Source organism: Sceloporus undulatus, chromosome 4, assembly GCF_019175285.1.
Source record: "Sceloporus undulatus isolate JIND9_A2432 ecotype Alabama chromosome 4, SceUnd_v1.1, whole genome shotgun sequence".
In the NCBI taxonomy this organism is placed as follows: Eukaryota; Metazoa; Chordata; class Lepidosauria; order Squamata; family Phrynosomatidae; genus Sceloporus; species Sceloporus undulatus.
Genome location: NC_056525.1, coordinates 31,572,535 through 31,592,054, shown reverse-complemented (window position 1 = coordinate 31,592,054; position 19,520 = coordinate 31,572,535). Strand labels below are relative to the sequence as shown.

The 19,520-nt window shown below is 40.2% G+C and overlaps 1 protein-coding gene across 2 annotated transcripts in view; it reads left to right on the top strand.

Moving 5' to 3' along the window:
• The first annotated feature begins 575 nt into the window (after positions 1–575).
• Positions 576–19,520, top strand: part of RIMS4 (regulating synaptic membrane exocytosis 4) — a 123,376-nt gene continuing 104,431 nt past the window's right edge. For both annotated transcript variants that reach the window (XM_042461309.1, XM_042461308.1), the window contains exon 1: positions 576–1,524. In XM_042461309.1, the coding sequence (XP_042317243.1) occupies positions 1,428–1,524 (97 nt within the window). In that variant the 5' untranslated portion in view covers positions 576–1,427. The remainder of the gene's footprint in view (positions 1,525–19,520) is intronic.

Genomic DNA, 19,520 nt, shown 5'->3' with positions numbered 1-19,520 from the left:
TCCCAGAGTTCCATAGCATTGAGCCGGGGCAGTTAAAGGGGTGTCAAACCAGATGATTTCTGCAGTGGGGCTCCAGCCCTGGAGCTTCTGAACCCTCCAACCCCAAAGGACTGTGGGTGCATCAACCCTGCAGCAGAAATAATGCAGTTTGACAACAACTTTGACAGCCAGGGATCCATCCTACAGAAATCCTAGGATTTGTAGTTTGGTGAGGCACCAGAGAAGGCGAGAGACCTTGTAAAATAATTGCAAACCCTAGGATTCCAGAGGATGGAGCTGAGAGACCGCAGAGTGGTGTCAAAGTGCGTTATTCCTGCAGTGTAGATGCCCCCTGAGTCAGCTCCTAAACTGACCAGGTGCGGGTGGCTTTAGAGAGCTGGAGAGATGGAGAGAGCCCCAGTGCGCATGCTCCCTGCATCCTTTTTCGCCTGGCAACGCCGACTCTCCCCAGCATCCTTGGAGAGCCCCCTCCTCGCCTATCTCTCCTCCGGCCCTGATTGGCTGGGCTACCTCCCCAGCCGTGACGTCACCGCAGCCCCCGCCCCTCCAGCCCGGATTGAATGAAGGACCATTGAGTCAGGAGGAGAAGCCGGCCAGAGCAGCTGAGCCAGGCAGCCCAGAGCAGCAGCAGCAGGTGGGGGGTCTCTCTCCGCTGCCCTCCTCGGAACAGCAGCAACACCCCCCGAACACCTGCAACAGAGGGAGGACCAGCCGGCTTCCCTTTCCGCAGGCTGACAGCAGCTGCAGCCTCCTCAGCCTTCCCTTGGAGCAGCAGCAGCAGCTGGACGGAGCAGGTCCCTGAGAGCATCCTTCATCCCTGCCTCCTCTCTCCCTTAGGGGCCACTCGCATCCCTCTCCCTTCACCACCAGCATCTCCCTGGCGCACGATCAGCATCCTCCCACCCTTGGGTACCACTAACATACCCCCTCCCTTAGCTACCACTAAGATTCTCCATCCCTTGAGTACCACCAGCATTCTCTCTCCCTTTAACAGTAGCATCCTTGAGTCCTTGGGTATCAGCAGTATCCTTTCTCTCTTGGGTACCACTAGCATCCTCTCTCCTTTGGGTACCACCACCCTTTTTCTCTTGGGTACCATAGCAGCCTCTCCCCCTTGGGCACCTCTCCTCTCTCCCTTCATCACCAGCATCCTCTCTCCCTTTCCCAGCCTGATCTCCCCTGCTCTTTCCATCCTCAGTAGCATCTTCTCCCTCCTCCTCCCTGGGTCCCATTGCCTTCTCCCTCTCCTCCTCGTCCTCCTCTGGGCAGCCCATTTCTCACCTCCTTGAGGCCCCTCCACAGCAGCCAAGACGCCGCGGGCTGTGCTCCGAGTGAAGAATGGGACGTCGAAGCTGGCCAAGCCTCAGGCGGCGGCCGAAGCCCCCGGAGGCGGCGGGGGCAGTAGCAGCAGCAGCTCAGGGCTTTTTATGGAGCGATCCCAGAGCCGCCTCAGCCTCTCTGCCTCCTTCGAGGCCTTGGCCATTTACTTCCCTTGCATGAACAGCTTCGATGAGGAAGATGCAGGTAAGGGATGTGGTAGAAAAAGAAATGCCTGTGGCTCTGACTGGCACCTCATCCGCACTAGAGAAATGATCCAGTTTGACACCACTTGAACTGACCTGGTTGAATGCTATGGAATTCTGGGAATTGTAGTTGGTCGTGGCACCAACAACCAACTACAATTCCCAGAATTCCATAGCATTTAGCCAGGCCAGTTGTAGTGGTGTCAAACTGGATCATTTCTCCAGTGCAGATGCAGCCCAGAAGAAAACTGAAGTGGGTGTTGGGACACAGACCACACCTTCACCAGCTTTCCTCAACTCGCCTCCTTTGGGACAGGTTGGACTACAAATCCCATCACCCCAGGGCCTGACCAAGTGGCCTGAAGATGCTGGGACTTGTAGGAAACCGTTATCTCTAGAGAGGACCCTGTTCAGGAAGGCTGAGGTGTAGCAGAGGCAGTATGTAATATTACCTTGGCTCCCCTTCATCAGACATACTTGCCTTTCCTCCTCCAGTTGAGAAGACATAATCCAGTATCCTGAGGAACTGTGTGCCTTAATTTGTTGCTATGAAGATGTATTCATTGAAGGGGGAACAAATAGATATGAGATGCTAGAGACTTGGGTGACATCAGGGAGGAGGACAGAAAAAGCTTGCTGCCCACCCCTGTCTTTTTCATTGTACTAAATATATACCAGCATGATGTAAAGGAGTTGCTTCCACACTTCCAGCCTCTCCCACACATTTCCAGCTGTGGAAAAGAAAGATCATGAATGAAACCAACAGGGATATTTTACATTTTTGTCTGCTGCTCCTGATGGGGAAGGTCCTTCATAGCTTGGGAGGGGGGCATTTTTTCTTCTTCTCTCTGCCTCTCACCCAATCATCTGATGTGTGAATGGTGAAGGACATGAACTAGGGGTGGGGAATTAAAGAAGGTGACAGAGAAGCAGTGGATTTAACATTGGGTAGGTCAAGGGCATTTTGGAGACAGGTGACAGGAAAAGTGTTTTGGTATACAGAGCAATGAAGAAACTGAGTCGGGTAGCTGCTGCTGGTGGAAGTGATCAACATACGGATGGAGATGGTTATTATTTGCTGGAAAGGATGGGCAAGGGGCAAAAAAGGTAGCCACCACTGGGTGCATAAAAAGTTGTGGGTTTGTGTGGTTTTCTCTGTACCCAGGAACTGGTGGATTGTTATTTTAAAAATATATATATAATGAAACCATACTGCAAATAGGGGCCGTTCTTACCCAACAGGACATTGAACCAGCTATCTGTGAGCACAGTTTGGCTTTTCAACAGGACTGTGTTTAGAGAGACACTGACTGACTCAATCTCTGCCTGACTCAGTATGAGTGATGGATGACACCCCCATTTAAGCCGCCTGATTCCCTTTAGCAATCTGCCAGCTGCTGCCCACTGCACATGTTGTGTATATGCACTTTGAAGCATACTGAGTTTGGATCCTGAATTAGTGTGCATGGGATTAAAGGGTCATTCTTACTCATAATCAAATGAATTCCCTGCCTTTTGATTTACACTGAAGTCAATGTATTTAAAAAAGGACAGTGCAAGTCTTAATCCTTCTATTAAGCTCTTCAGCCTTCTGGATAAAGTGATGAAAGGGAAAAGTTTAAATACAACTAAAAAAAAGCCCTTTCTGATTGTACATTCTGTCCAAGCTATGCAAACGTCAGCATGGATCTTGTAGAAAGAAAATACCACCTTGGCTGTTCACATAGCAAGGTCTGCTGCTCCAAGAATAAACATTCTCAGTACAATTCACAGCTAAAGTATGCTCCTGTTATGGCAAAGCTATATCTGTAAAAGCAATCTTCACTGAAGTCCACAAAGCTTAAATATATTAATTGGTTAAAACAATATTGGCCTAAATCCAGGTGCTAGGCTCAGATGCTAGTGTAGACCCATTGAATCAACTGGTTATTACAACTTATATAAATCCTATTACAGTTTGGTCTAATTGGGACTAGCAGCTGGGTTTAGAACAGCATGCTGGGGATATTTCTGATGAATGAATCCAGCAACTAGTTGACTTTGAAAAGGAGGGTCATTTTTTCCTGGCAGGAGCATAAGTGGTTCTATTAACTAGGGGAGAGGGATGAGTATTTTATCAACCCATTCAAATTAACTTTAAAATTACACTCTTCATTGGCCAGTATTGGCTACAACATCTTCTTCATAGGATCAGCCTGGCCTGGACTTGCCATAAGACAGGGAATAGTGGGCAGGTAGCTGAAACTGAGTATCATGAAAGGACAGCAATTTTTTTTTGTTATTTAATTTGTAACTCTTCTTCATTTATTGCAAGGTATGGGAAGACTTGCTTGTGGTGTTTTTCTGCCTCATATGCCAAGATATGGCATCTTTTGCCTCTTCAGTTCAGGCAGCAAAATGTCTTCAGACATCTCTAGATTTGATGGTAAATCTAGGTAGCTTTATTAAATTTGTGAAATGGCCCAGAGCCAAAATTCACCAAATCATACTGCTTCTTCTTTGGCCAGACCTCACCTGTGTCCAGTCCTGAGCACCACAATTCACAAGGGATATTGACAAGCAGAAGCATGTTAGAGGGAGTGACCAAAATGGTGAAAGGCCTGGAAACTATGCCCTATGAAGAGTGACTTATGGAGCTCAGTATGTTTAGCCTGGGGAAGAGAAGGTTAACAGGTGACATGACAGCCATGTTTAAATATCTGAAGGGGTGTCATACTGAGGATGGAACAAGCTTCATTTCTGCTGCACCAGAGACTAGGGCATGGAGCAATGGATTCAAATTACAGGAAAAGAGATTCCACTTAAACATTAGAAAGAACCTCCTGACAGTAAGAGCTATTCAGCAGTAGAATATGCTGCCTCAGAGAGTGGTGGAGTCTGGAGATTTTTAAACAGAAGCTGGATGGCCCTCTGTTGGGAGTGCTTTGGTTGTATATTCCTGCATGGCAGGGGGATGGATTGGATGGTTACAGAGTGTCTTCCAACTCTATGATTCTATGATTCTTTGAATCTATGGCAAAACCATTTACCATCTATCAGGTTTGCATTTCAGAAGGCATAAGGGGGAGAAAGTCTGAGATCACTCAGGGAGGGAAGTCAGACTCACATCTTCCCATTTTCCTCTGGAATCTGATCTTGCCTTGAACATCTAGCAACACTCAAGACATGTGCAGAAACTAGACAACAATGTGCAAAATTACACAAGCCATTGCTGCCAACATGAGGAATGGGAGGGATTGTAGTATTAAAAATCACAAATAGTGTAGCTGCATTCATCAACAAAGGTTAGGGATGTCAGTTAATTAAGATGTGTGTGCATTAGCAGTCTTGTTGTACACTATTTCATTACAGTTCATCTAAGGTAAACCTTGGAGGTGTTATCTGGGGACTATAGTTCCCAGAGTCTCCCATCAGCCAGCATGGTCACTAGAGAAGTAGTGGTCACTAGAGAAGGTCCAAAAGAAGTAACTTTTCCAGATCTGGCCAATGGGCATATGCCAGGAGCCCTGGTTGCGCAGTGGTTAATGCCTGTACTGCAGCCACTCACTCACAAACCACACAGTTGTGAGTTCAATACCAGCCAGGGGCTCAGGGTCGATTCAACCCAGCTTGTTGGGGGCAATCAGCTTACACATTGTAAACCCCTTAGGGAGTGTTTAAGTGCACTGATAAACAGTATAGAAATATACTTGCTACTTGCTATTGTTATTGTCATCTACGATTGCTTGCATATTTCCTTGCTGCATGTTGCTTGTCATCTTGGATCTGTTGTCTTTGGGAAGGTTGTGTATTGCTGTTTTTTTTAAAGGTGATGTGCAAATGGCATAACATGTCCATGTACTAATGCCTTTCCAGTAGGCATGAGACTGAAATTAATGGAGGATGTGTATTGTCAGAGAAAATTGTGGCCAGAAACAAATAGATCAATTGTTGTTGCTATTGTTGTTGCTGTTACTGCTGCTGTGTGCTTTCAACTTATGATGACCCTATCACAGGGATTTCTTGGTAACATTTATTCAGAAGAGGTTTGTCATTGCCTCCTCAGTGGCTGAGAGCATGTGACTTTCCTAAGTCACCCAGTGGTTTGAAGGACAAGCTGGGAATCAAACCCTATTCTCCAGAATCGCAGTCAAACCACTACATCACGTGACATGTGTATTGGTAGGGGAAACTGCTGTGGATTTACTGGGGAAACAGTGGAAATTTACATCTTTATCCTTTTCTCCACCATATTCTTTTATTGTAAGCACCAAACACAATATATCATATTCAGGCTATGTTCAACTAACAATTGAAGTTTTTCTCTTATACCATACTATACATATACACCCTTTAAAAAACTGAATTAAGTCTTAGCTTACATCTCATCTATACCTTCCTCAATTCTCAAACTGTAAATCATCTATTTATCCTTATTTTAAGAAAACAACAACACCCAGTATCCAGTAGTGAAATAAGAGCAGCCAAGTAATGCCCTAGATTAGGAATGATATGGAACATCTACACAAACAAACACACATAAGGGGCATCATACAAAGGTTAGTGCTTGTTTAAAATCTGGAGCATTAATCAATTCAGGACCTGGAATGATGTATGGACTACACAAATTGTCCATGGCACTTGAAGCAAGCCACTTGAAAAGCAATGGGTATAGGTATACTCTGAACCATTTCTGAATTTTTAAAGTAATCAAAGTCAAATGCTCACATATGTTGGAAGAAATCATTTGTAAACTGAAAGATGTAAACATGCAGTGTGAGACAGAAGATCTAAGATTATGATCTTCCAGGCCCTAGTTAATCTCATGGCCTACATCTGAACAAAACGGCTTGGAGTATGTGTACTATAATTCAATTGATTATATGATGTTACAATAATAATAATAATAATAATGATGATGATGATGATGATGATGATAATAATAATAATAATAATAATAATAATAATAATAATAATAATAAATGTTTTTCCCACCTCTCCCGACGGATCGAGGTGGGATTACAGTCAATGTCTAATTCAACGGTACATATCAATTCTAATTACAGTTATTTAAAATCAGTTTATAAAAAATAAAATATTATCTAAAAACATACAGTATACAGATCACAGTTAACATCCTGAGGTAGATTTCTATTTGAGAGCGGTTTCCTTTATAGAGAGTTAGGGGGGTATGCTTGTCGGAAAAGGTGAGTTTTCAACGCCTTCTTAAAGGCATCCAAAGTAGGAATGAGTCAAATCTCTTCCAGGAGATTATTCCAGTAAAATAGTACAGTTACAATTAAAAAAAAGCTCTCAATTGAAATTACTGTAATACAACAGGTGTTACTTTGGGGAGGCAATGAGTGTCTAAAAACAGCTACTCTTCAAAATAACATTAACAGGTAGCAATGTTTTTATGTTTCAGGTAATGTTTACTTGTTACTTTGTGCTGTTGTGAGGGGAATGCTTTAGGGGCATTTTGAGTTTTCTTCCCCAGAATTTTAGGCCATTTACTTTTTTTTAACAAAAAATATGCCTGGTGGGGATGTAAGAGAGGACCTTTTCAGCGTTTGCTTCTAGGACCTGAAATGTATTTTCTAGGAGGCTGGAATGGTCTCCTCATTTTTTTTCCTCTGACATGCTTTTGCGAACTGGCTGTTTTAAAGACAATGGCAAGTATTCTATATCAGCTACTTAGCTAGCCATACTTAAGTAAGTAACCTCTCCTGGCTTGGCCCTGCCAAACCTGATAGAAACCTCATTTTCCCATGCTCCAGTTGCCAGGAGACTGGGCCCCCTGCTCTCTATGCAGCTCCATGCAGTTCTGCCTGTATGGTGCCCAATATAGCAGGTTGGGAGGAAATTACAGTTGTGACAATAATGTCACAATTGTGACTAAATATCGATCCTGAGTACACCGAAATATACTAAAGTAGTTGATGTAGTAGTGCACAATGCTACTTTTTATCTTTTTATTGTTGTGATGGATCTTGTAAATTCTTGTTAATGTTACACATGTTTCTGTTAAATTTTAAAATTTTAAAATCTATATTGTATTTGTTTTTAGCATTCTGGAAGAAAGGGTGACAATTAAATAAGCAAACAGTGAAAGGAGCTATTTTTTAAAAAATATAATGAGTGTTAGGTTTAATATTGAGTTACATATCAAATAAAATGTTAAAAGTAACGTTTCAAGCTCTGAGAATAACTGATTTCAATCTCGTGTCAAAATCTTACCTACATATGAAGCTAGAGTAGTTAGTATGCTAAAAGTACCAGCTCTCATCCAAATCTAACCTACATGGAGATCATGGTTTTGTGTTTTCTAAGTCAAATGAGTATCCGTAGCAGTTTTTTCCAGCACCACATCTTAAATGAACTGATTTTCTTGTCAGCTTTCTTCACTGTCCAGCTTTCACAACCAAACATAAAGGACAGATACCATCACATTTTCCCTCTAAACGATTTTTACCATCTGTGTCTCCTGAAGAAACCAGTGTGCTTTGAAAGCTAGGGTGTTGTATTTTGTACCTTGGTTGGCCTGATAAAGATGTCACTGTTGTTTGTATTTTGGGTTGTGTTATACTTTCCAGTGATGAGTTAGAAGCTGTCACTGCATCAGCAGTAGTGGCAGATGGGCTAGGCAAGGAAGAACTGGTGTGTGATATTTCCTCAATATAACTAAGTCTTTTGGAGAAGGTGATAAATTGAAATGGGGCAACACATTGTGCATTTAAGACTGAATTGCCTTGCTGCTTGTGTTTTATTTTAGTTTCATCTGGAAGCAGCCTCAGACCAATTGTGCCTGACTCAAACTTAATGTCTTAATGGAACCAGGACTTGAAGAATCAAAGCACAAAGATATTTTGATTCTGAACCTTGCTATTTCCAATGAACTTAGGAGCAATCCTCAAAGTAGCTATATAAGTGTATGTGGAATGGATTTTCCCAGCAATGCAACATATTTTGGGCTGCCTGAGTTTTCAATAGATAATTACGAACCATTAGATTTTTAAAAGACATGTACCTGATGGAGATGAAAACTGGAAATGGTTTGTTCATATGGATCAATGAAACTGCCAGCATTTTTTCCCTACTCTCCCTGTGGGATGGCGATAAAGATGAGGAGTACCTGTACTTCAAAACTTACCACTGCTCTATAGTCTCAATTGTCCCAGCAGCTTAAAGATTGGCTCTCTCTTCCTCCACTGTTGCATATTGGTTTGAGTGTTGGACTATGATTCTGGAGACCAGGGTTCAATTCTCCGCTCCGCCATGAAATCCACTGGGTGACTTTGAGCAAGTCATATGCCCTCAGCCTCAGGAAAAGGCAATGACAAACCTCTTCTGAACAAATCTTGCCAAGAAAACTCCATGAAAGGTTCATTTTAGAGTTTTCATAAGTTGGAAACAACTTGAAGGCACACAACAGCAGCAGCAGCAGCAACAACAACAACAACAACAACAACCTGCCACCTACCTTCTATCCAGGCATCTCTGATCAGAACAAAAAACCAGGGTAAAGACAAAAAGCAAATCTCTTGTGTCCAGATACGATGACTGAATAACAATAGTTATTGGGTTTTCTTCTTAAATATGGATGACTGAAATAACAATAGTTATTCAGTAGTCCATATTTAAGAAGGACCCCCCCCCTGAAATCCACAATTGGAAAATACATGTCTTTGATAAAAGTACATTTATCGCATGGTTTTTAATATTTATTAGAACAATAAAGAAAATCTCCACTATTGTGCAGGCTTCAGAACTCCATCTGGTTTTGTTGTTCTTGTGTGCCTTCAAGTGGTTTTTGACTTATGGCAACTGTAAGATGGACCTATCACAGGGTATTGTTGTTGTTTTTTGGCAGAATTTGTTCAAATGGGATTTGTCTTTGGCTTCCTATGAGGCTGAGAAACTTGCGCAAGGTCACCAGTGAATTTCCATGGCTGAGCAGAGCTTTGAACCCTGGTCTCCAGAGTCATGGTCCAACACTCAAACCACTACCCCACAAAGGCTAGGTGATTAAAAAAAGTGGGAAACTTAGGTCAAATCAGTTGGCTCTGAAGTCTGCAGTTAGACTTTGTTCCAAGAAGAAGGTTTCATATTGCACAAATTACTGGTACTGCAATATGTAGGTATCAGTTTACTCCTAGCAATGCATTCTGGCACCAATTACCAATGGCCAGCTTCTATTTATGAAAATACAGTAGCTGACTATAGGGTATTTTAGCTCAGAAGTTTAATAGTTGCATGAACCAAATGCTAATATTTGGAGTTTCAAAAAATAAATAAAAAATTACAGTGCAAAATATGATGGACAGGTACGGAATTTGTCTTGTTCGCATAGGCATGGAATTCTGCATTGCAATACAATTTCTAAATACAAGGAATGCTATTGCAGGAAATGAGGAAAGTCGCTCCATCAATACACCCTGAGATTCTTCAGTGTTCAGGTTTTTAAAACTAGATCAGACTGCTAGTTTCTGCTGAAACCAAAACCTATCAGATACACCTCCTGAGAATGTGAAGGCTACATATGTTGAGATGAAACTTACTGTCACATTAACTTGCAGCAAAATCTAGTGGGAGAACCATAACATGGGAAATGCTGAGCAGCTTCCACTGCCCCCATTGTTTACTAGTTAAGGATTTATTTCACTTTTCTACCCATTGCTTCTTGACGACTGAAATGCTCTTCTTTAGAAGGAAGGAGGGAAGGAAGGAAGGAAGGAAGGAAAGAAGCAAGCAAGCAAGCAAGCAAGCAAGCAAGCAAGCAAGCAAGCAAGGAATTAGTTTAGCTATTTGTGAAGGAGTTTACAGGAGATGCCATTAGTAACAGGACAGAATGGCTATAACACAGACATATACTATCAAATGAAGGCAAGAAACGACTGTACACAACCCAATAAACAGATCAGATTGATTGCAGTTTATTAAGAGGATATCTTTTGTGATGTAGAGCATTGTAAATTACTGTCGAAGAGCAAACACTTATACAAAATTAAAGTTAATTGCATTTATAGTACTTCCAGAGCCATGGCACAGTAAAATCCAGGAAGCTGTTTACAGAGTAGGTGAGAGTAATATTGCCCATACCTTTCACATTTGCCTTTAAAGGTTTACCTTTAAAGCTCTAATATAGTGAAGCATTTTTAGCCTGAAGGCTGAAGTCCAATTTAGGAACTGTCTCAGGGACAATAATTAGGTGAGCCTAAAGCAAAATGTGCGGGTCTAGATGTTAATTCTTACCAATTTGGACGTTTCCCCAGGAATCAGACAAGACATGGACAAATTCTGGGGTTGGTCACTGGGAAATAGGCAAGTTCATTGTAGCAGCTTTCATGTCTGCAAAGCACTGCTCTGTTCTGTGCAAAATAAAGTCTAAATACTTTTAATTCCTTATCTGAAATAACAACAAAAACATCTTGTAGGAATTTCACTGGCAGCATCCTGATTAAAGGTTCTGCATCCTTGCCTTAGAGAATTTTTGAAATCAAAGCAGACAATTCTGGGTAAAGTCCTGAGGGGCCAGGATGCTGAAATTCTCTCTACCACCTATGATTTAGTGCTAACCTACAGAAGGGCTAATCTTGAATTTATCATATAACTAGATGTCTCCTGGGTTTTGTTTGTTTATAGTGCTTGTTTTGCTGAATGATGTTTTCCCCCATATCTCATTTCCTTTTCTCTGCCGCAGCCCATTTCTTTGACATTATATTTTTAACCTTAACCATGCCATCTTTCATGAGCAATTGTGTTTGCAAATCTGTCTGTCATACAATACCAATATACTGGTATTACTCCGACATTGCAATTTCTTCCTTTGCCTTCTGAATGATTTAATAGAAACAGTGTGTACCTAAATCTATGCCAAACCTTATCAAAGCCTAAAGGGAAGTCAGACTTTCTGGTGAAGAAAGTGATTTCACAGCTGAGTACTCATCAGAAATCCATCTCTTAACTAAACTTCTATCTCTGTCAGTCTAGAGCATCAATCTTGACGAGTCCTTCTCCCTTCTCCTTGAAGATATCCAACTATCTTCAGCAGGAATGGATTAACAAGAACATGAAATAAAATGAAGGAAAGGTCTTGAATTGAATTTCAGACCCAAGGTTAAGCAGTCAGTCTAATTTATGCTGGGCTACATATCATCTTCTTTTTGAGCAACCTATGAATTCCTTCTTCCAGCAGCAAGAATTCGACCTCTGAACCCTTCTATTGCTTTTAGAAGGTATATATTGCCAGCAAAGAGACTTTGGGGATATTTTCCGGAAGACAGAGTGCTTATGTGAGAAAGCCCTAAAACTTGTCTTAAGGGTTACTGGAGCAGTGAAACTATTGTAGCGTACCCTCAAACATCTCACAGATGAAAACCAGGATATGTATGGGCAAGCAACATCATAGTTTGGCTAAGGTGGCAAAAGCTATTAATGAAGAAGAATACACAAGCTAGGCGAGGCTATAGCCATTTGCTTTCACATGAGTCTACTGGGAAAGACAAGAATCTTCCCCCTCCTCTCCTCTCTCCCACGCCAGTTCCTTCCTCTGAAGTATAGCATATAGCACCTGGTATTTGTTGGCGGAGTCCTGATACCAGCTAGGAATGAGCAGAGGTTATTTTTCACACCTTATCAGAAAAATTAGACTTTTTCCATTACCAATGTTATTCACCTTGAAATTTTTCTCCTTGTCTGGGAAGGTGCACAGAAACATAGTACTGTAGAGACTCAAGTCCAGTGTGCCAAAGCTGGTAACCCTTCTTGCAAGACTGGCTGAACTCAATATCTTGGGAAGAACAACTAAATCTTGCTGGATAGTCCCTCCGATTGTTCCATTCCAGGACAACATTTCTAAGAACAGGGAAGCTCAACTACTGCTTCACTGAAATAGTATGGATAATGTTAACATTGGAGGTGAAAGCCAGACTCACTGATGAAGCATGCTGCATACTAGCTTCATAGTTATTCCTTCTTTTCAAGGAACTGCCTTTGGTGAGGTTTTTCATTCTTCCTCAGAGAATTCTTAGTACTGTCCATCAATGAAAATCCTCAGAATTCTTTGGATGATACCACAACAGTTATAGCTGTATCCTGATTTGTAGTATACTCAGAGCCCTACAAAATGTGAACCTATCAATTTCAGCTCTTGCTGTAATGGCATACGTACTTACGCAGATAAGGAGCACAAATGTGAACATATTAATATATTTCATTTTGTATGTTAAGTATGGACTATAAACATTCCATCCATGGATTAACCTTCTATGTAGCACACAGAAATGAAAGTGTATGTTTTATTTTGTAGCCTGTCTTTCCTCTTTGGAATCTGGGATGCTTTATTGGATTCTCTGCTGCATCTTTCTGATCTGCATAACAACCTTGTGAGGTAGGCTGGTCTGAGAGATTTGTGTGACTGAGTCAGGGCTCCTGGCAGTCTGGCATGCTGTCCACACACCGTCCATTTTGATTCTCAGAACTGGTATATCTCTAGTAAAAAGCTCATGCTTATGCAATTTACCCAATTAAGTGTTTTCTTTTTATATAGTGGGCCTTTGGTATCCACTGGGGTTTAGTCCCACAACCTCCTGTAGATACCAAAATCCATGAAAGTTCAAATCCCATTAAATACAGTGATGTAGTAAAGTGGTGCCCTTATATAAAACAGCAAAATCTTTTTGGAATGTATATATTTTTTGAATATTTTCAAGACATGGATGGTTGAATCCACGGATAAGGAATCTGTGGATATGGAGGGCTTGACTATATTATTTTTCTGAATCCTGAACCAAATAGATATGGGTTAAAAGCTTGAAACACACACAAGTAAGTTTTTAAAAAAGTCATAGCCAAAATAACTGAACTAGCCTCTTTGGATAGGTAAAGAGCCTCAGGTGTTTGATTCCTCTTCTTTTGAAGGATGGAGCTACATGTGTCACACAGCCTGTTCTGCATCCCCAAAACTAGGCTGCTGGCTGCCCGCAGGTGTGATAGATGTGCCAGCATGGAACAAAAGTTCAGCTGCTAGTCCAATTTGCTTCTTCGTGTGGAATGTGGGGGAGGAGATGCTGTTTCTTCATTATCTTCAGCAGACCCTGGTTTTTAAAAATGGTGTCTACTCTTAAATACCTTCCCTGTCACAAGAATAAGATCCTGCCTGTTTGGAAGCCAAAGCATTAACTACTTTTCAAAGCAGTCAGGATGATATCATATTCTGTATTGAGTGTATTACACTGTATTGTTTATATATGATGGAATGACAGAATAGATTGTACAGTATTGCCAACAAACGTGTCAGAGTCAAACTAAATGAGATGTTAATTTGATGGCTTGGTAAAAGGACAGTTAATCCTCATTGGCTTGAAGTTTTGCAGCCTTCCTGGACACTTGTGAGACGTGCATTCTGCTCACTGGCAAATGTTTTGTTATCTGAATAGTTCTAATGTGACCCCCCCCCTCCCTGCAAATGTTGGCACTTCTTTTTGTCTTGATTTGTCTTGATTGGGATGTGTACTTGAATCACAGACAATGGAAAAAAAGATCCTAACATTCATGTTTTAAAATCTTAGTATGCATTTTGAGGAAAGAATATTATACAATAAAGGTAATCCATCTATCGATCCTTTATAGTTGGCCCTCTGAATCCATGGATTCTGCATCCACAGACTCAACTATCCATGGCTTGAAATTAATAAATGTTGCCCTTTTATATAAGAGACACCATTTTACTATGCCATTGTATATAATGGGACTTAAACATCCACGGATTTTTGCATCCATTGAGGCGTCCTGAAATCAAACTCCAGAGGATACCACTGTATTTGTATTTGAACAAGCTATCATATTAAATCATCATTCATTTTAATACATATACAATCATTTTTTAAAAACTAAGAATAAAAATAAAAATACAGTATTCCCTCCATAAAAGGACTCTTCTGCAACTAGTTTAATCTCCAAAAGCCTATTTAAATAATAATAAAAAACCCTTTACCTGAAATAAGAATAGAGAGAAGGGTCAGCCTCTGGAAGGGCATTCAATAGCCTGGGATCAGCCACTAAGAAACATTTCTTCCATATCTTTACCAAAAAGGCCTGTGATAATGGTAGGACCAAGAGAAAGCACTCCTCTGAACAACACTTTGGAACCTCAAATACTGAGAGAAAATTATGCAAAATTCTTGCTGGTCTGTTATTTTTCCTGGCAGGGTTTCTTGAGTGTCGACACCCCCCCCCCCCCAACTTGGGAATGAATAATTATAAATAGGCTTTCCATCTCTATTTCACCCCTTCCCCCAGTATCATTTGCTCTGATCCCCATGTCTCTGTTCTCCAGTAAAACTGACAAGGTATGGGAAAATCTTTGCCAGTTTCACTGATTCTTCCAAGGTCAATAAAAGCAACAAGGTGCTCCCCTGAGAGCCAAGAGATGGTGAAAGAAATGGCTCTGCCACAGTTGCTCAAGATGATAGAAGGAGAGGAAAAACAGGGAAAATTGCTGTGCCTCTTTAAAGTGATGAAAGGTGCAATTTCCCATTGTGCAGAGGTTGAAATGTTGGAAAGAAATCATGTCTAAATGTGTATGACTACATGGGGGTGAAATGACAGGTGAGGAACTAAAAATGTATTTAAGGGGAAATGCATCCAGTCCCAGGTGAACCCAAATAAGAAGGTTATCATGCAGTCATGAATCCATCTTCCTGCATAGCCATCAGTCTGATAATAATAATAATAATAATAATAATAATAATAATAGCCTGAATTCTGTTGCTAGTCCTACTTAAAGTAGACCCATTGAAATAATTGGATTTACCTATGTGTTGACTTCCTATTCAACAATTAATTGAATGGATATAATTCCAGTTGCGACTAACCAAAAGGATGATGATGATGACGACGACAATGACGACAATGATGATGATATTAATAATATAGTTTAAGTGTGATGATAACTTGTCAGTTTCAGCAACAATTGGAGAGAGAGGGCTTGGAAGGCACTTTTAAATTACACAGGTGAAATACTTCTATTAATGGAGAGAAGGTGGCCAGGAAGATAATTTTTGTCTGGATCTTGTTACTGTCAATTTGTTCTTAAATAAACGTGTCCCTGGATATGTTTCTGTCGAAGAGCAAATGTTCTCTTGCCTGTTTCAATTCATGTAAAATTAATTCCCATGCAATATTTATTATCTCAAAACTATATCTGTCCCAGCTTTAAACACACAAAACAAAGCAAAACACATAGACAGAGGAATGAAATCCTTTGGAGTGTCAGTTATGTATGTCAAGAGAAATCTTGAAATGCTTGTAGCTCTCTGACTTTCAAGTGTTATTTCTGATACATGTATGCATTTTATTTAGTGCAGCTGCATAGTTGTCACTGGAATCATTTACTTGGATGAGTTTTCTAAGCAATGAATTTTCTACTCCCAAATTCTCCCAAAGGTCTGAGGTAGATTTTCTTTATTTAATTATTTATTTGATGTCCTGCATTTCCCTCCAAATTGGGACTCAAGGTGTCTTCCCACAAGAATATCAAATGTACAGACACAAACCATGAAAAGTTATATTAAAATGCAAATGAATTAAAAGCAATTTAATAGCATGCCAGTAAAATGTACAGCAGTACTTATCCATTAAAAAGTCAACATTTAAAAGAATGAGCTACATGCATGGTGTTTTTTGTGCAATTCTGTTTATCCCAAAAATATTTTAACCACTTAAACTAAAAATAATATAGCATTTTTAAAAAGTCACCTTTATTAGGCTACATCAAGGTCACAAAATAATGTACAGCCTTTTCAGTTCTACTAACCATTAATCAGGTGATATTATAAACAAACCCAAACAACAGGTAGTAGGTGATGTTGATTCCCCATTGTTTGTTTGTTTTATTCTTTGCCAGCAGCTCTTGAAAGAGTCCCAGGTGGACCTGAAACCATCTTGCACCTTTGTTGTTGTTGTGTGCCTTCAAGTTGCTTCTGACTTATGGCAATCCTAAGGTAGACCTGTTGGGTTTTCTTGGGAAGATTTGTTCAGAGTGTTTTTTTAATTGCCTTCCACTGAGGCTGAGAGAGTGTGACCTGCCCAGAGTCACTTAGTGGGTTTCCATGGCTGAGTGGGGATTTGAATCAGGTTTCATAGAATCCTAGTCCATCACTCAAACCATACCATGCTGGATCTCTGCATCCAAGAGAACTTGATTTGAATGTCTGTCAACTCCCTGTTTACCAAAGGTGGACTTCATACCCTAAATAGCACCACCAATACAGTTTGTGGTTAAGAGCTCAGAAAGCTTGTACACTATTTTGAATCAAGTATCACCCTAATATAGCATCATAGAATCATAGAGTTGGAAAAGATTTCAAGGACCATCCAGCCCAGTTCCCTGCCATGCAGGAATACACCATCAAACCACTCCCTACAGATGGCCATCCAGACTCTAATGTGGATTTACATTTTTAAAAAATAAGTAAATAGGCAGCATAGCTACTAGAGCTTTTAAAATAAAATACAGTGTAATATTTAATATATGTGTAGCCCTTTTGAGTGCTCCAAACTTTTCACATGTATTATCTAGTTATAATTGTTAAGAAAATGTTGTGAAGTAAGTCAGTATTATTGCCCATATTGCAGATGTAAGAGTAAAACAATGGTTTGCTTAAAGCCACCTAGTAAGTTCATATATGAAGAACTTTATTATTCATAGCTCGGTTATATTAGATCTTGTATAAAATAAAAATATAGATAATAAATCTCACTACCTATATAGTAATTAGTTTGAGAATTGATCATTTGGAGGTCTGTGAAACTATTCCTACATTTCCGGGTCTGGCCTTGTTTTTTGTTTTTTTTACAAGCTAAACATAATAACTATATTGTACTCAGACAGTAAAAACTTAATTTGTTCAGCATTATCGACTTCCTTGAACTGGGTTAACAATCCTTCCAGCATTTTTCCAATGTGATAAATGGGGAAGGCAGTAGATAGTGCCAATATATTCTGTTTTCTGTGCATATTTTCAAATTAGAAAAATCTGGAAATTAGTAACACATCTAAGCAGAACCTTCCATATGACTGCGTTTCATCACCAAACTTTGAATTCTGATTATTGCCGTCTTGATTTCTGCTTGATATTGCTGTCTTTGCAGTGTTCCAATTAAAAAAACCCTGAATTAACCAATTTGAATGGAAGCATTATGTTCTCTTAACATCTGTTCAGCACTTTGGATGCTACAACCCACCAAGTTGTGTTTCAGTGTCATCCAGGCTTCATTTTAGTGGCACTGCACAGGAATAATTTCCTTTTGAATGAATGATCACTGGAGTCCTACAGTGTTTTTTGATGTCTGCAATGTTACCAGTTGAACATGGGTGAGTAGACATTCAGCCAAAGTCTGTACCCTGGCATCAGTTCTCCCCAAAGTAAGCAATATCCACTTGAAACTCCCCAAGGCTCTTCTCCCCAGGAGGTTAAAAAAACTTGGATCTGTGTTTATGTTGCTGGGCCTATTAAATGGTGTTTCCTCAACCCCACAGTTTAGTAGTCTTGTTCATGCTGGGCCTATTAAACTTTATCTTGTCTCATGTTCTTCCTGGCTGGCAAGTGTGCTCTCCTAGCATGTTTTTGAAAAACCATTCCATCATCTGACAATATATCTACTCTCCAGAATTGTAGCACTTGGGTACCAGTATAACTTAGTGTCAGTCAGTGTCTTCCATGACAGCCTGGCAGTGAATCCAATCAATGCTGTAGACCACATTTTGAAGGAGTTATCCAAGGTTTTGAACCTATTTTAAAGATAGAGTTCAGCACTAGGATAGCTCCTTTTTATAGCTACATTTATAAACTGGTCTCCTTCCGAAGAACTCAAGGCAGTGTACATGGCTTTCATCCTCACCACATCCCTGTGAAGTGGATCAAGTGGAGAGGCTAGCCTGGGGTCAACAATAAGTTTCACGAACCAGTGAATGCTAGGATCTAGACTAAACTAATCCCTGGAGGACTCTGCAGACTAAACCCTGAAGCAGTTTCAGCACCCCACTGATATGAAAGTAATCAGTTACCACTGTTTTAATTCTTAAGGCTCCATGTGTTATAAAGACCTGTTGGCAATCCTTGTAGGAGCTGTGAGAGCTGAGATTGCTAGAACTTGTAAGATGCCCGATGACTTTCATTTCATAGATATTTTAATAGAAAATGGTCAATTGTGTTTGCAGAAAAACTGGCCAGCCATTTTCATATGATGAGAGGAGAAATAAAGGACAAAAACTTTGAAGCAATCTGGCACTTATTTTTAATGTATTTTCAAGATGGGCCTCTGGCTAATCAAATGGATTTTTGGCATAAAAACAGATCTCTTCCGGCAGGCCTTCCCAAACTGACCTCCTCGGAATGTTCACTCTCCAGTTGCATAGCTGTTCCCACCGGACAGTGATTGTCCTTGCTTTTATAGACTACTTTATTGGTAGCATTTTATTGGGAATTGTTGTTTTTAACGCTATTTTAAGGTGGGAGGGAGATAGGGAATTGGATTTGATATGTTTTGCTATGTTTTTACTTGTGGCTTGTTGTGTTTTATTTTTATTGCTCTTATGTTTGTTGTTACCCTCCTTGATCCAATACAGGGAGAGGCGGGATACAAATAAATATTATTATTATTATTATATTAATATATTGTACAGGTAGAGCAAAAATTGCAGAGAGTACATATGGATTGGTAGATGGTTAAATACATAGATAGCTACTGTATATTATTTGTAGGTAATTTGATGAAGTATGATTGTATTTGGCATATTGTTAATTTTGTGGGGATTGAATGAGTAGGGATTGATACACTTGTTATTACAGAATTCTAAAAAAACATTTTAATAAATAAATAAATATGGCTACATGTTATAGAATCCTGTGATTTTTAGCTTTTTCTGTCAGAAGCTTTGCTGCCATAACAAACTACAAATCCCAGAATTCCATAGCATTGATCCATGGCATTTAAAGCAGTGCCAAACTGCATTAT